This window comes from Nerophis lumbriciformis, linkage group LG04, assembly GCF_033978685.3.
Source record: "Nerophis lumbriciformis linkage group LG04, RoL_Nlum_v2.1, whole genome shotgun sequence".
Taxonomy (NCBI): domain Eukaryota; kingdom Metazoa; phylum Chordata; class Actinopteri; order Syngnathiformes; family Syngnathidae; genus Nerophis; species Nerophis lumbriciformis.
The window spans coordinates 12,562,646-12,579,834 of record NC_084551.2 but is presented as its reverse complement, the minus strand read 5'-3'; the positions used below and the strand labels follow the sequence as shown (position 1 = coordinate 12,579,834).

Here is a 17,189-nt window from a genome sequence, read left to right as displayed (position 1 = left end):
GTCAGAATATGTCTTCGTCCTTCTACTATCCAGGTGAGAGGCATTATTTATGATAGAATACAATTTCACGAGCTCCGAGGCGAGAAAGCAGCTCAACAGCCAATTATGTCAACATAGCAGCAACAAGTTTGTTAGCTCTCTGTGACAATGCGCCGCTAAATAAGTTTGTCTGCTTTAGCGCTTATAATAACAATATCACTAATACTTGGTGAATATTCAAGTCACAAAATGTAAATTTGAGTATTGTTGGTGCTATTTGGACAGTTATTTCGAGGGCTCTATGGTCAGAATAGAGGACATTAGATTAACTCCGACTTTCATTTCATTTACGAGTTAGAATGCAATACAAAAAAATACATCCGCCTTCTTGTCTCGCATAATGATTGTAAATGATAGGCAAAATTCCCCAAAAAGTGCAGTTCTCCTTTAACCTAAACACACACATTTACACATTTGCCACTTCAAACCTGTTAAATCACAGGAAATGTCTAATCCTTCGAGAGAAACTCTTCGTTTTAACCACCAATGACTGACAAGACACAGAAAAACAAAAAATGTTCTGTTATTTTTCTGTCAGAGGTGCCGCAACATCAATGCAGCTTGTACATTAGGCACAAGCCACTGCCTCCAGGATTTTGCGATGTCACAATGTCCCTAATTCTAATTCAAAGGTGTCGCTGCATGGACCTTACATTGACTGAGACTTGTGATGGTAATCTCTCATTGTCTCTTATTGGTTTGTTTTATCCACTGTTCGGCCATATTGTGAAGGAAGAGCATTAATATTAATCTGTTTTTTCTCCTCATCCTAGAGAATTCTGCCCATGTGGCCTATATAACTTCCTCTGAATAGACTATATCTGAGGCAAAACTCCAGTGCTAAAAATAATACCTGAAATTATAATTTAATATAATACTGTTTAACACAGGTTAAGTTAGTAGGCTACCAGAACATTACTGAGACTTATAAATTGACGTAATGTATGCAATTAGATCTGGCGATGATAAAAAAGCGGCACTTATGGACCTTGCCCTTCAGGAATGAACCGCGTGCTTTACCAAGTTTGGCGAGCTCATAACCTTCACGAGCTTGTCGACAAAACCTTTTCCCCGTCCTTGGAAAATTCAAGCACAATAATGTCCTTATCTCCTTGGCAACAACTGTATGACTCGAAAAACACTGAAATGTGTCCCTCATCGCGACTGCCATCAAATCGTGGGAGGATGGCTGGCAGCAGTGCACAAGAAGACTAAACAGACCATCGCCAACGTAAAAGAAAAAAACACAGAACGGATGTTAGACTGTTAGAAATGTAACCGTACTAAGCAACAATGTAAATTGTTGATTTAGGATACAATAAATATCTCCACAGACCAATCAAGATTTAAGAAATGGGGTGTATCAAAATGTTGCTTTTACAAAAGGTTAGTGTTTACTTTTCAATGCCAAAAAAAAATATTTTTTTAACAATATATATTATTACAAACACTATTATGGATTTAGGACCTTACGTAATCTATGTCTTTAATATTAACTACCACTGCCTTACAAACTGTACAACCTGTCATAAGCGGACTATAAAACATAACAATACCTCAGAGGACACTGCATTTGTGGCCAATGCGGGAACACGTTCAATTTTAATTTCTTTAAAAATGACATCTGGTGTTGCTATCGTTCCAAATGCACATTTTCCGAAAGCATGGAAACAAAAGGCTCTGAATCATCCAGTGCTGAAGAGGAGCCATGATTATTCTTGCAACAGCACCACCCTATGGCAGACTGAGAACAATGAACAGATTGGAAATGCCTGAAAATCATATTCTTAGATGTTTAAAAGGACATGTTATAAGCAGAGGAATCCTAAATCTATGGTGTTTGATTTCATATTCATTCCCCAAACACCTCTCAATCTATTTAGAGTCTTTTCTTCTGGAGTTTGAAGAATCAATATCATGTCCCGTGGGGACCGCTCTTATGTGGTTTGTGTCGAAGAGTGTGTTCAAGTGTGTGCATTAGCCTGACCTGCCGCTGGATGATCTCCTCTGAGACATTTTCTTTGATAGTTGGTTCAATGGCGCCAAGGATAATCAGCAGGCGGCTCAGCCCGGAAGCAGCAGAAAACTGCTTGGCTTGAAGGGATGGCAGAAGCTTACCATACCTGACAAAAATATTTAAATGTTTGCATGAGTCCTACAAAAGATATCACAATTGTATTATTCAAACAGTAAAATTGAATGGGTGGTTCCTTAAAACACCATAGGGGTGTATTTAAATGTTTTCAGTATGGTACAAGGGTTGGTATCGTTGACATTTTATCCAACACGGGTTACTTTTAAATTGGTGCCAGTTAGGAATGTAACGATACAAAAGTTTCATATTACGGTAATTGTAATGAAAATTATGACTGTTTTGTTGAATTTGCTCAAAAGGTATTTATACAGACATTGAAATATTTTAACTAAGTTTTATTTTCAAAACGTTAATGTGTCTTGTAGTCATGTTAGCACTTAAGCGACGTGTAAGCTGCTTCTTTAGGAAATGAACTGTACAACTCAGATTTTTTCAAAGAGTAGTAATCAATCACGATTTTACAATGATTAAAATTTAAAATTGTAACACTAACAGCCGGGAATTTTATCCCGGCCTATCATTATACCAGTAATCGTTAATCGGTGCTGGAATCGCTACTCAAAAAACAAGGAAAACCTTCCATTTTTGTCAAAGAACTATGTATTTTTTTAATGTATTTTTTAACATAACATTAATTTCAATACTTCAATAATACAAATGCAATTAGTAATAAATGTAGCTATATGAAAAAAAAAAAAAAACACAATAATCCCAACAAAACCAGCAGCAATACAGAACATGGAGAAAAAAATGCCAGATTTTACAATACTTAAAGTGCATACATTCCACACCGTTCAAGCAGAAATAGATAATTGATCACAATTTTGGCAATGTTAGACTATCATTTGCAATGTTAATACTTTATGTAAGAGTTGTGTGTAAATTGAGCAAAATAAAGTTTCTATAACGAACTGCTTGTGTTGTAATGTCAATATTCAGAATTTCGAGGTTCGTAAACTAAAGTGACAATCTGTCATGCTCTCTTTGACAGTTTAGGGTTAATTTTATTGTTTCACGGCTGTGTTTCCCTGTTTGTTTGTTTTCTCCCCAGATGGAATTACTTTTGGAGGTTAGGTTGAACTACGAGGCAATTAGTGATGCCTTAAAAAGGGTAATGTTATGATTTTCTATCTACATTTAAAACACTTCCTTGTGGTCAACATACAAACCCCGTTTCCATATGAGTTGGGAAATTGTGTTAGATGTAAATATAAACGGAATACAATGATTTGCAAATCATTTTCAACCCATATTCAGTTGAATATGCTACAAAGACAACATATTTGATGTTCAAACTGATAAACATTTTTTTTTTTTTTGCAAATAATCATTAACTTTAGAATTTGATGCCAGCAACACGTGACAAAGAAGTTGGGAAAGGTGGCAATAAATACTGATAAAGTTGAGGAATGCTCATCAAACACTTATTTGGAACATCCCACAGGTGAACAGGCAAATTGGGAACAGGTGGGTGCCATGATTGGGTATAAAAGTAGATTCCATGAAATGCTCAGGCATTCACAAACAAGGATGGGGCGAGGGTCACCACTTTGTCAACAAATGCGTTAGCAAATTGTTGAACAGTTTAAGAAAAACCTTTCTCAACCAGCTATTGCATGGAATTTAGGGATTTCAAAATCTACGGTCCGTAATATCATCAAAGGGTTCAGAGAATCTGGAGAAATCACTGAACGTAAGCAGCTAAGCCTGTGACCTTCGATCCCTCAGGCTGTACTGCATCAACAAGCGACATCAGTGTGTAAAGGATATCACCACATGGGTTCAGGAACACTTCAGAAACCCACTGTCAGTAACTACAGTTGGTCTCTACATCTGTAAGTGCAAGTTAAAACTCTCCTATGCAAGGCGAAAACCGTTTATCAACAAAACCCAGAAACGCCGTCGGCTTCGCTGGGTCTGAACTCATCTAAGATGGACTGATACAAAGTGGAAAAGTGTTCTGTGGTCTGACGAGTCCACATTTCAAATTGTTTTTGGAAACTGTGGACGTCGTGTCCTCCGGACCAAAGAGGAAAAGAACCATCCGGATTGTTATAGGCGCAAAGTTGAAAAGCCAGCATCTGTGATGGTATGGGGGTGTATTAGTGCCCAAGACATGGGTAACTTACACATCTGTGAAGGCGCCATTTATGCTAAAAGGTACATACAGGTTTTGGAGCAACATATGTTGCCATCCAAGCAACGTTACCATGGACGCCCCTGCTTATTTCAGCAAGACAATGCCAAGCCACGTGTTACATCAACGTGGCTTCATAGTAAAAGAGTGCAGGTACTAGACTGGCCTGCCTGTAGTCCAGACCTGTCTCCCATTGAAAATGTGTGGCACATTATGAAGCCTAAAATACCACAACGGAGACCCCCGGACTGTTGAACAACTTAAGCTGTACATCAAGCAAGAATGGGAAAGAATTCCACCTGAGAAGCTTAAAAAATGTGTCTCCTCAGTTCCCAAACGTTTACTGAGTGTTGTTAAAAGGAAAGGCCATGTAACACAGTGGTGAACCTGCCCTTTCCCAACTACTTTGGCATGTGTTGCAGCCATGAAATTCTAAGTTAATTATTATTTGCAAAAAAAATATAAAGTTTATGAGTTTGAACATCAAATATCTTGTCTTTGTAGTGCATTCAATTGAATATGGGTTGAAAAGGATTTGCAAATCATTGTATTCCCTTTATATTTACATCCAACACAATTTCCCAACTCATATGGAAACGGGGTTTGCAATATGTAATGATTGTTCTTTTGTCATAATTATGCATAGATTATGTTTTAGACCATCTTCACGCCGCTTTCTGACCGTCTTTTCAGGTTGTGCCGTTTCGTGGGCGGTCTTATTTACGTGCCTCCACTTCGACTGAGTTTTCTCACCGTCATCCATGTTGTAGTTTTTAGCACTTTTAAGTTAAAACTGTACACTACTTCGTATTAGAAATGGCAACAGCGGACCACGCATGTGCATGTACAAGCCAGTCTGCCCCATAACAAGAGGATAGAGAAAAAGAAGGAACTACAAAAGCGGACTCATGCAAAGCTCTTTGTGCAAAACTTTACCATTTATGCAGATAGCCGCTGACGTCACCAATTGAAAAAACGTCACAAATTGGGCAAATTCCCAACGGCTCTTTAATAAGAAGCATGAAAGAAGGCAAAATTGTTTTATAAATATCTCCACAATGCCTCCATGGTTTGATTTTTAATTTTCGGGACTTTTGCAGATCCAAAAACAGGTACCAAAAGGTAGGAATAGTAAGTTTTGCATGCATGATACGTCCCTTTAAAGCATAATGGGTGCGGCAGGAAGACGGAGGTTCATTCCTCAGATTTCCGTGCACAACTTAGTTACCTGACCTCCTTTTATAGATTGATCTTACATTTGATTCTGTTTGCCTCCAGTAATTTATTCAGTTTAGTCATCATAATCCATGTATTATTCCTTCCTACTTAGCCTGCCTTCCATAGTTTCTGTCCTAGCTGCCCTAACTGTACTTTCTTATTTTCCAAGTGTGTTTCGTTATCCTGATCATACATATGCCCATTATTCCCTATTAAATGTTTTTTGGGGAAAATGTCTGTTAGTCCCTCATTCCAAGTAACAAAAGTAAAAAACAGGATCAGGGGTTTTGTATTTTCAGATAAATTGGTAACTGCATCTTTAAAATTTGACCATCCATGCAACATTTAGCGTTTCTTGCCCAGCAATAATTTTGCTGACATTTTTGTCCACCTTTTATGAACAAGGTAGTCTACATTTGTGTAAAGCAATTCCATATTCTAGATTTGAAAGTCTCTAAAAATGCTATACAAGTGTATTTTAGTCTAAAATGCAAAACTTTCTCAGTTGAAAAAAACATTTGACTGGGGAATGAGAAAACCTTTTTCTGGGTGATGAAAGAAGAAGAGCTCTGCAATTTTGTAACTCAGGAGACCTAATCGGTCTTAGCTCACTGGTGCTCTGAATTGGCTGGTCTCAGCCGGTGGAGCCTAGTCAATAGTGCCATGCGCTCTCTGCCGCCAGTGTCGTGCCAAGCAGCACAGCCTGCCCCTAAATGCTGCCAACACACCGTAGATCATCCACCAGGCAGCAGGGGACACTGGTCTCAGTCTTATTCTTGATCTGGGCCAGACTTTCCGTACTTTAGATCCAAGTTGTTTTTTTCCAATTCCATGATGATTTAAAAAGTACGAAATAATAACACTACTAAATGTCAGCTAGCTGTCTTAAAATGTCCCTAAATACTCAATAAACTTGATACTGCCGTTAGAGCTGTGAATCTTTGGGCACCACACGATTCGATTAAATTCTTGGGGGTAACTATTCAATTCAGAATGGAGTCTCAATTTATAATCAATACTTTTTTAATAACATTGGGTGCCAGTTATATGATTAACTACATGCCACCATAAAAAAAAAAATAAACAGCTCTGATAAAGTTCTATATAACTTAAAATAAAACTGGTTTTGTTTAATAAAATTCAACCCAAACATATAATAAAGTGAAATTCAAATAAGGCAACAAGAGAAGTATACCCACACTTCTCTTTTTTAAAGTACATCTGTACAGCAGAAATGGGCATGTACATCAACAATATGATTTGCCTGAGTGGCTGGACAGGACAGATTAAAAGATAATTTAAAAAGTTGTCATTTATTTATTTATTTTTTAAATACATTTTTCATTTTTTTTATCTATTAAAACCTTTGCAAATAAGAATCACGATTAATTCGATAATATATTTATTTTTATTTTATTACATCCTGTTGGTTAGCACTTCTACTTCTACAGTCATAACAAAAAGTTGTTGTTTTGGTAGAAAATATTTTGGGGCAAGAGCAGCACTGAACCTGCTGCAGTGGCTCATTTCATTGTGAAAATCAGAGACCACCTCACACTATCTTAGATTTCCTTTAAACATGCTCCTCTCTGGTGGAACCATCTTCCTGATTGAGTTTGGGCAGAAGACACCATCTCTCTATTCAAGAGTAAACCAAGACTCGTCTTTTTGATAGTACTGTCAAAAATAAGTTAACTCATGTGATTAATCACTACAAATCATCGCATTAATCATGTTTGTACGCAGATTAATCACGCAATAGTTGCTGTACGGTCAATGATGTGTCAGTGCAAGAATGAGTGAGGAGATTCTGACTGGTGTGCTTGCTGGCAAATTTCACTCCAAATTACACCATGACTGGACTTGAGATAAAAACGTAACCAAGTTTTGAGCAAATAAAGTAAAGCATTTAAAAAAATATTCCTGTATGAAATTCTGATGGTAAAATTGTATCGGTGTCCAACTATTGGGGTGTTTTTTAAACTGGTTTAAATTATGCAAGCTAGTTTTGAATTTGGATTCAATCTTAATCTGAATTAAAACAATTATTTGACAGCACAACTTTTTGATCAAGCTTACAGTCAGAGATGTATCATTGAGAGAGATTGATTACGGATTTACAATATCAATGTTCTTGTTGCAAATAAGTAGTACCGTATACAGACACAGACCATCATACACACACAAAAAAAATCAGGTATAGATAATTAGTCATGGCAACTCATGGTACAGCAAAAACTTCCTAATATTCCAAGAATACAAACAGCACATCAAACATGTCAGCAATTGTAATTTTGAGTCTTTTACTGTGCAGAAAGTTTTTCAATCAGATTTCTGGAGGCATTCCCATCTTTCCTGCCACAGTTTTTACCCTGTAGTCATTCTGGCAGTACAATTTAGACCTGCCTCTAAATGGAGTGTAAAAGTGTTTGAGCGTTTTCCACCTATCACCCTTTTTTCACCCCTTGATTCCAAAAATAACAAGGAAGAAAACCTATCAGCCACCAAGTTCAAATCGGGTCCAATCATTTTTGGGTCTGGCATTGAACCTTATTTCAAGGATTCTCCAGCCACCTGTCCAATTTCTTGCTCCCTCCCCCCATTTTTAATTCTGCCCCGGAGTGAGGATTATGCGAAGCAAGGCATGCGTGTCAAAGGGAAATTTAGTGGGTAAAGACAGCCAAGATTGGCGGGATGAATTAAACAGATAACGTGAGAAGACGAAGTGGGGGAGCCATGTAGAGCAAAACGCCTTGCAGTTGTTGGTCATTTCAGATTGGCTCCCCCCCCCAACACCCTACCCTCCCAACAGGAGCAAGGAGGCAATATCTAAATTAATAAAGTGATGAAATGAGTTTGTGCCACGGACTTTCTGCTGTTTGACTTTCCCATCTGGATTAGTGCAGGCTGAATGGGCGCTCTGTTACTTTTGTTACAACTGCGCAATTCACTGTCGGAATTTGGCCCTGTAGCGATAAGCTTCCCTTCCTCCTCCTCATTACCATCTTATTTCATATGCAGGGCCTCTGTTACCTGAGAGCCTGTTCGCACACAAAACACGAACTATTACACGAGCTTCTGCCAACTATTACAATGAGAAAAGAACATTTAAACATTGCCTATTACATGGGGATCAACTAACTATTATGCATAAGGAATATTAAAGTGATTATTGCAAAGTGTTCTGGAAGGAGAAGTGAATCAGTGTCTCACTCAAGGACACTTAAAACACATGGACTCAATACCTACGCTTAATAGGGAGTGAGCTCCTTACATTCTGTAGGAGCATTATGTAATGTATCAAATATTGGCCATTGTTGCAAAATTGAAAAAAACAGCACATTCCTAGTAAGAATACTGTATGCATTGGTCGAGGCAATTATTAAAAATGTTTATTGAGTTATTGACGGTATGATGCAGAAAGCACTGAAACACATATGGACATAACATACTTTTTTTTTAAAGGTGTCTAAGATTAAAGTTAGTCTAAAATACATGCATTATCATGTTGTAACTGTATGCATGTTTGAAATAAATCAAAACCATAAACCATATTGTTAGACATTTTGTATATATTCTTAACCACTCAGTTTAAAGTCAGTGTAATTCCTTAAATGAGCACAAGGTGTCCTTCTTGCACCACAACCAACTGGAGACTCAACCCTAGATTCTGCATCAATATATAGATTTAAACTTGGGTAAAATATATCCATGTGCAGCAGTCCAGCTTCATTAGGAATTGTAACTGCAGTTGTTACACTTTTGTGGTGCAAAGAACAATTAATTGGCTTTCCTGACTCATCTATTAATCTCTGTATGGGGTGGAGGTACAAAATTAGTCTAGGATTCAGTTGAGTCAGGAAAATACATAGTAGTGACTCAATGGGGAGCCATTACAACATCCAACATAATTAAAAACATTCAAGGTTCAGGTACCTATGGTGTACCATCTGTACTCCTGTGGGGTGTCAGAATTTTTGACTTTACAAATACAGTATGTGTGTTCAAGACAGCTGACTTTGGGTGAGAGTTTGCATAAACCCCAAAACTGATTGCCATTCAATTGTAGGGCAGTGCTAAAACTATAAATAACTGCTCACAGCTTCTAGTCTTTCACCATCCCTGATTGTTGACCATCCGTCCATCAGTCCATAGCCACATTATTGCAACCAATCTCAGACAATGATCCCTGGAGGGGTTTGAAGTAGGCCTGTGTCCCACTAAGGTATTGATCGTAGAACACGAGTGTCGGCTGTAACGGCAGAACTGTATTGGTCATCCCATAGTACTACTGTTTACCAATGACAGCAGTTGGGGGGAAAAAGTCCTTCAGAAACTACAAAATATCTCTTGAGTTTCGTGTCTTTTCTGACTAATAATTGTTGTTACATTGTTGGATACTCACGTTAAACAATGTCAGAGTATCAAAGTTTTGGATGCTTCAGTTGACAGGGTTTTGCAGGCTGGATATATTGTGACCGCGTGGTGGAAGCCCTTATATTGACATAAGTCAAGCTCCTCCCCCTCTGTTCAGGCCATGAGGAAACGCAAAAAAAAAGGTAAGATGAAAGTATTATTTTCATCTAATCGTGGCAAGTGCATAATACCATTGACATGATACATACAGTGATGTAAATGCTGCTAAAAACATGTTTTTTAAGCACACTCTGAATCGATCGGGGGCGAGTGTGCAGGTGTGCCTAATGAACACCTCCAGAATCGAACATCTTGCAGATAGACTAATGTAATATTTTTCTGATTTTAAGCATACAACGGTGCAATAATTTCAAAAACTTCACAACGCATCCCAACGTTCACTTTTTCCTTCGACAACATGACTGATTACTACTCACTGCAGACCTCATTACAGCCAACAAACATAATAAAACAACACTTAATGTACAATGTTTGCTGTCACAGGGATGACAACGCTAGGATGTATATATATTCCCAATTAGATGACAAATGACTCATAATCTTCGCTAAGAAAAAAGGGTGTGTAACCAAGCGCAGACCAAGTGACTTTTTGAGTCATTCTTGCCGTTTCGGGGTCTAATTTGGAGGCCAAAGTGTCGGATTATGTCCAAACATTGTATTCTTCATATCAAACAGCATCAAAATACTGACATTGAAGAACAGCAGTTGGTTAAATGTCAAAAGCCAATCACAAAAGGGTCACTGTGAGGCACAAAACACAATAAGGATACTGCATTTGTAAGCTTGAGTGTGCAACACTGAGGCACACAGGAACATACACGCTCACAAAAGTCAGGTATTGATACATCCATAAAAGACAATGAGGCAAATGCATAGCAATTGCAAGAAGTTATAAAACCTGAAAATGAACCTACCCTCAAACAAATGGTCTCAGTTAAATGATCATAAAAGGATACACATAGAAATAAAAATCCAGAGAGGAAAAGTGGCTCAAATGATGGTATGAGTTTCACTTCTCACAATAATGGTGTTTTAAAACAGAAGAATTGTCCAATCAGCATTCATTCATTTGTAAGGACCATTTCATTTCAGGGAGCAATTCCCCATAGTGTCTACTCTCAGAGCAAATATATTCCCCAATGGGGTAATTTTATTTTTTATGTCCACACACACTTGGCTAAGAGGAGGCACACACGCCTGTGAGCTAAGTAATTCTTCCAAAGACAAAAATACAGCGTTATCACTGTATTTGCTATTTACAATGCACTTTAATTATCTGTTTTATTTCAGCTCGACTATTGTCAAATGATGGCCTGTCTTGAAAAGCCAGACAGCTTAACTACTCCAATTGTACAGACCAAACTAGGATTGTCTTCAAATAGTCGAAGACTCGACAATTTGATTGGTAAGAGTCTGACTCAACAATCAACTTCACAATCAAATCGTCTGATATCAATATTCGCTGCTTATGATGTGATGTCTCTATAAAATTTGCAGCCGTGTTTTGGCCTCCCACATCCTTTATTATATGAAATATATTCGTCTGCACACAACAATATTTTACTAATAGGGTTGGGAGGATGTTTCTACATTGGGGACGTGATCGAGGCTCGTCGGGACGCACTGTAAGACACGAAGCTCGTCGCACCTCTGGCCGGCCGAATCCCGCGGTCAGCCCTGATCGCTTGAAATTGAACACGCAAAGGGCGTCTTGGCACACCGCCTCGGCCTGGAGGTGTAACTCTCCTCTTGAAAAAGGTGATGATCCTTATGCAGGTTCACATGAAACAAATTTGTTCCAACTTTTACATCCTCTGTTTAGTCAAGGTTTATGGCCTCTTGGTGCTGCGCCCAAGCACCCCTCGCAAACTTTGGTTCACCTTTTTTTTAAGGTTATAAAAGTCTCAAATGAAATATTTTGTTGTGTTCACTTGGATGAATGTATGTATTCTTTTTATAAGTACCTTTAATTAACATTTACATATACTGTAGAAGTGGTAATTTTTGGAAACTTCATGAATCGGTTATTATTACGATTCAGGGGTTACAATTCAATTATAAATCGATTATTTATACATTTTTAATTATTACATTGTATATTGTTAATATATTGTATATTATCATATTTTAAATGTATTACATCTAATTATTAATAATATTACTAATATGTCTACAACACTCCTACATTGGCCAGACGTATAGAATTGCATAATTTCCGTTTTTTAGATGTTATTGCCCAAAGCATAGATATATTTATATGGAAGAATAGATACGTGAGAAGTGAGAACTGTTGTAGCCCACTAAGTGATAAACTAAATAACCGTCCCTACTTGGCAAACACATATTGTGCCATTTGAAACCACAGAATGTTTAGACACTTTGGTACGAATATTATTGTCTCTGCTGATATATGAATCTACTTGCTATTTTCCTCTTCTTAACTCTGCTGTAACGCGGTTCCTATTACTCTTCTGTTGAAGTGTACAAAGCATTGTCCTCTCGCCCTCCCTCCTCTGTGTGTCCGCGCCCATCTAAACCATATAACACATAACGTTAAGAGAATGTTAGCTAATGGTTCACCCATGGTTATTTAAAACCCAAGCTAGAATCAATCAATCAATCAATCACCGTCTGTATTACTTTAACATACGTAACTAATCGATATTTGGACTTTTGTCCACCGATTCAGAATCGTCCACATTCTAATCATGATGCATCCGAGAATCTATCATTTTTTTCCACCTCTATTCACATAAGTGCTAAAGCAAATTAATGTGACGTTATACACTAATACATATAAACATCTGTTTATTTGTCTTAAAAAATGCCATACATTTAACTGTTTGTCGACAATGGGCAAAATTTAACGAATCAGGTTCGACTACGAAGATCCTTCTTCGAAGACAGCCCTACACTAGCTAACACTAGCATACAGATGTATTGCCCATGGCTCTTAATGATTAGCAGCTGAAAAAAACATCCTTTGTTAATTCTAAGCCCTTTTAAGAGATTTATCACTTTATCTTCTCTCTGTGATACAGCTACTCTGTACTTTGTTGGTTTAAGTAATGAATTTTAAAAAAAAATTTAAATGATGGTGCCATCGCCTACTTTGCATAACTGACCACGACTCGTATGCATGTAAATGTAATGAACAGTGTAGAAGAGAGGAATAGCATTGTGGGAGCGACAAACAGTAATAAACATGAAAAGCAAAAATATTCAACTTTCTTATTTGAATTCAATTGTAATAACAAGTTAAGTCACAAAAAGTCCCATAATAGTGTGTTATAAAAATGTGGAACAAAGTTTTGCCAAAATTATTTGTGGCAGGCTTCCATCAATAAATTATTGTACAGTAAATGTTTAACTATCCAGACTACCAAATACATTCAACAGAGAACACACCAGAGCACTGAATGATCTATCCACTCTCTTGTCCTGAATGCAATTTGTCCAGACACACACAGGGGCTTGCACTAATCTCTGACGCTAGACCCACTGCTTTATTTCTCATCAAGAGGCATTATCTATGTCCGCGAGAAAATGAGACCCAAGCTGAGAAAATCCAAAATAAGAACGATGACCCCCATATAAGTCCACACGTATGTACACCCACGTGCAGAAGCAGCACACAAATACCATTCCAAGGAGATGGTGACGGTTCATTTCGTAGGATGTAACATAACTCATTTTGAGAGTGAGCCTCTGTTAATGAGCACAGCTTTCATGTGTAAATCCTCGAGTTTTCCAAGAGCTGATTTGAGCCACCCAGAATCCTTCTCAGGTGCAGGCCTGCTCCCTTTTACCTCTTCTTGCGTATGAAGCAGCTATGCAGTTTGGTTCAGGCGTTGCAGCCAGCTCACTGTGTCAGGGTGGGGTTAAGCAGGTCAAGGAGTATGTCCTCAGGTGGGCATAAGGTGGGGCACTTGTTGAGTATGTGGTGTGCAGTCTGCTCAGTGTGGCCACATATGCAGGCTGTTGATTGCCGCATCCCCCACAGTTCGTAGCCGATTTAGAGTTACCCATTCTCTGCGAGGCAGGTTTTCACATTGTGTCAATGATGTGTTAGGGAATAGTGTAGATTGAGTGGGTCTTGGGGTCTCCTACTAGCCAGTTCTCCATCTGTGGAGGATATTGATGTTGGAGCCGCAAAGAGTTGCTGCATGGCGGGAGAAAGGGGGGCGAGAGGGCAGGCGCTGGTGGTCAAGTTGAGAGTTCTAAACAAGGTTGTGTAGGGGATGGTTCACGTCCAGCAAAGACTTGTTCACCAGTCTTTGTGAGTGAGTCATCTTCTCTGCAAAGAGTCGCAGGTGTAATGCTGGCTAACACTAGCAGGAAATCAGATGGGGTGGGTCGTAGGCAGCCAGTGATAATTCTCAAGGTGTCGTTGAGTCATGTGTCCAGTTTTTTAGTGCGTACACTTTGGCACCATGCTCAGGGGCATATTCTCCAGCACTGCAGACTACAGCCATGGCGCCAGTGCGAAGGGTGGGCGTATTGGCTCCCCAGGATGAGCCTGCCAGACTACAAAGAAAGTTGTTCCTAGATAACACTTTTAATATTGAAGGTGCTGCCTAAAGATCAGTTGCCAATCAAATTTTATCCCAAAGTATGTTGGAGAAAGGTTATAGGGCAGAAGTGTCCCGTTAAGGTTGACTGTAAGCTGGCCCTGAGCTTCCTTGTTGTTAAGGTGGAAAGCTGTAGTGGTGGTTTTGCCATGCTCAGCTTCAGTCTCCATGTCTTGAGATAGGCTACTACCAGTGCTACGTCTGCCGAAAGCACAGCTTGTACTTTCGACCAGCATCTGTCAGAGTGAAGAAGAGCGAGGTCGTCAGCATATTCGTACTGCAGAGATGTTGTGCATGGCAGGTCATTAATGTAAACATTAAATAACATAGGGGCCAGTACTGATCCTTGGGGAACTAAATTTCTTAGGCGCCTTGGGCGGATGGACTGTTCATCAAGTATGCAGTATGAAATTGCGATTTGCAAGGATGTTGGCGATAAATCACACTATGCTGCGATTAGGGATGATCCGAAGGAGTTTCAGAATCAGGCGCTGGTGCCACACTGTCGTAGGCTGCGCTCAGATCCACTCTTTAGTTGGGTGAGGACGTTAGTGAGTTCTTTAGCTGAGAATGGTACTGATATATGGCCATCTACTCCTGGTGTTTGCTGTAGGCTGGTTGTTTCTTGCTTGATGGATCTGGTGTGATCTTTTGTTAGCATCCTTAAAGCAGCCATTTGTAAATTAGCTGTGCAGCTGTGGCTGTCACTGGGCATTGAGAATGTTTGGAGCATTTACCTGTAAGGCAGTTAAAGGTCTTTAAAGCCTTCCTGCTGTAGTGAGAGAAGTCACTTTCTCTCACCGTCTCCTCCCATCGTTCTCTATGTTTGTCTAGGCCAGGGGTCCCCAAACTTTTTTACTAATTGATTGAAAGAGTACGCACTTGCCGCTGATGATGTAACGTTATCAATGGGAAAATGCATTTTTAGACAATATGATTTGCCTGAGCGGCTAGGAGACAGAGTAACAAGTGGTAGAAAAAGGATTAGAAAGGACAGATTTTAAAAAACAATTAAAAAAAATAAAATAAAAGTTTTTGTTTTTTTTGTGACTTGGGATTTCCTGCGGGCCAGATTTTGGACATTGACGGGCCGTAGCTTGGGGACCTCTGTTCTAGGCAGTCTGTCAGATGCGTTGCTTTGATGGCTGCCTCCTCACCAGGTTCAGCTTGCAGGAAATTGTTGTAGTGTTCATCGCACTCCTCGTCCCATGTGGGAATGTAACAATGAGGAAAACCGTGTGGGATCTCTCTCATGGCTGCCCTAATGAGGAGTTTGCAGAGGGTTGAGTAGGCACCATTCAGGTTGAGAGTTGTTGGTGAGGGTAGACCGTCGCTGCCTGAGTCCACAAAATTGTTGCCAGTTAGTCTTGCGGAAATTCCACCTCTTCACTGGTTTGGTTGGTTCGATAGGGTTGTCTGGGGTTATCAATGACGGCCTGTGTTGTGATCTGTGGAAAGGATGCAGGGTGATGCGGTGGGGCAATGGGCCATTCAGGTTTGAGAAAGTGAGGTCTGGGTTTGAGGTTGTGTTCCACCTGCCAGAGTGGAAGCTGTCTGGTTGTTTGGGATCACAGAGGAGTTGCACGACAGTTGCTGATGCCCATTCCTCAAGAGTGACATCGTCTGGATTGGATGAGGTATATCACAAAGTAGTGCTGCGGTAGTTAAAGTCACCGCCATAAATGCAGGGTGGATCAAAAGCAGGGATGGAATTTACCTGAAGCCGGGTTGTTGCGGGCTTGTAGACGTTATTGACAGTTACACCTTCAACTTCTGTGGCTGCCGATTCCAGGCTGGAGTCTGGCAGGGACGTTGCAATTGCTTTCCATTTAGCTGTGTTTTTTATTTTATTGTGGCAATCCCATGAATGTCACTCTTGGTGTGAGAAGCCAATGTGTATCAAGGGATCTTTAGGCAAGAACTGTCGGTTACATGGGTCTTTTGGAGGAGGATTTTGTGTGTCTGTAGTAAATGCTCAATTATGGAGGTTTTAAAAAGGCAGCAGGAGCAAAGCTGAGTTTGGTTGTACTTTATGGAAGTATTTATCAATGTACTCACATTATTTTTTGATCAATCAAAGTCCTCATCTTCTGTGTCCGAAATGAACAGCTGGGCAAGTTCTCCATAAAACACGCCAGATTCCCTCTCGTCATTTTCAAAGTCAGTCTTGTTGCCGTGGGGCTCCTCGGAAAAGATGCCGGCTTTTGCGAAAGCTCGAACAACAGTGGAAGCAGACGCGTTAGCTCAAGCAGCCACGATCCATTCACAAATTGTGGCGTGACTCGCCCGACGCTGCCTCCCAGTTTTTGTGAAGCTGTGTTTGTCTGTCATCCATCACTCCCATGACGCTTACAACTTCACTTTGAACGTCCTGTTTACACCCATGTCCAGCGGTTGGAGTTCCTTCGTCATGCCTTAATGATGACTCCAGGTGGAAACTTTTCTTTCGGCAGCATCTTCCCCTTGAAAATCACCATGGGTGGCAGTTTCTGTCCATTAGCATAGCAAGCTAGCACAACAGTAAAAGCCGACTTCTCTTGCCTTGTTGTATCGATTCGCTACCGTGCTGGTCCCCTTCTTCTCCACAGTGTGCTTCACCGGGATGTCGAAAGTGAGCGGCACCTCGTCCATGTTGGTGATATGTTTGTCGGCAATTTTTGTATTTACAACGCACATAGCAGCACTATATGCT

The 17,189-nt window shown here is 39.6% G+C and overlaps 1 protein-coding gene across 3 annotated transcripts in view; it reads right to left on the bottom strand.

Moving 5' to 3' along the window:
• The window catches only part of LOC133592133 (uncharacterized), a 37,613-nt gene that overhangs the window by 6,539 nt on the left and 13,885 nt on the right, over positions 1-17,189 (bottom strand). For all 3 annotated transcript variants that reach the window (XM_061944684.2, XM_061944700.2, XM_061944692.2), the window contains one exon: positions 2,027-2,162. In XM_061944684.2, the coding sequence (XP_061800668.2) occupies positions 2,027-2,162 (136 nt within the window). The remainder of the gene's footprint in view (positions 1-2,026; positions 2,163-17,189) is intronic.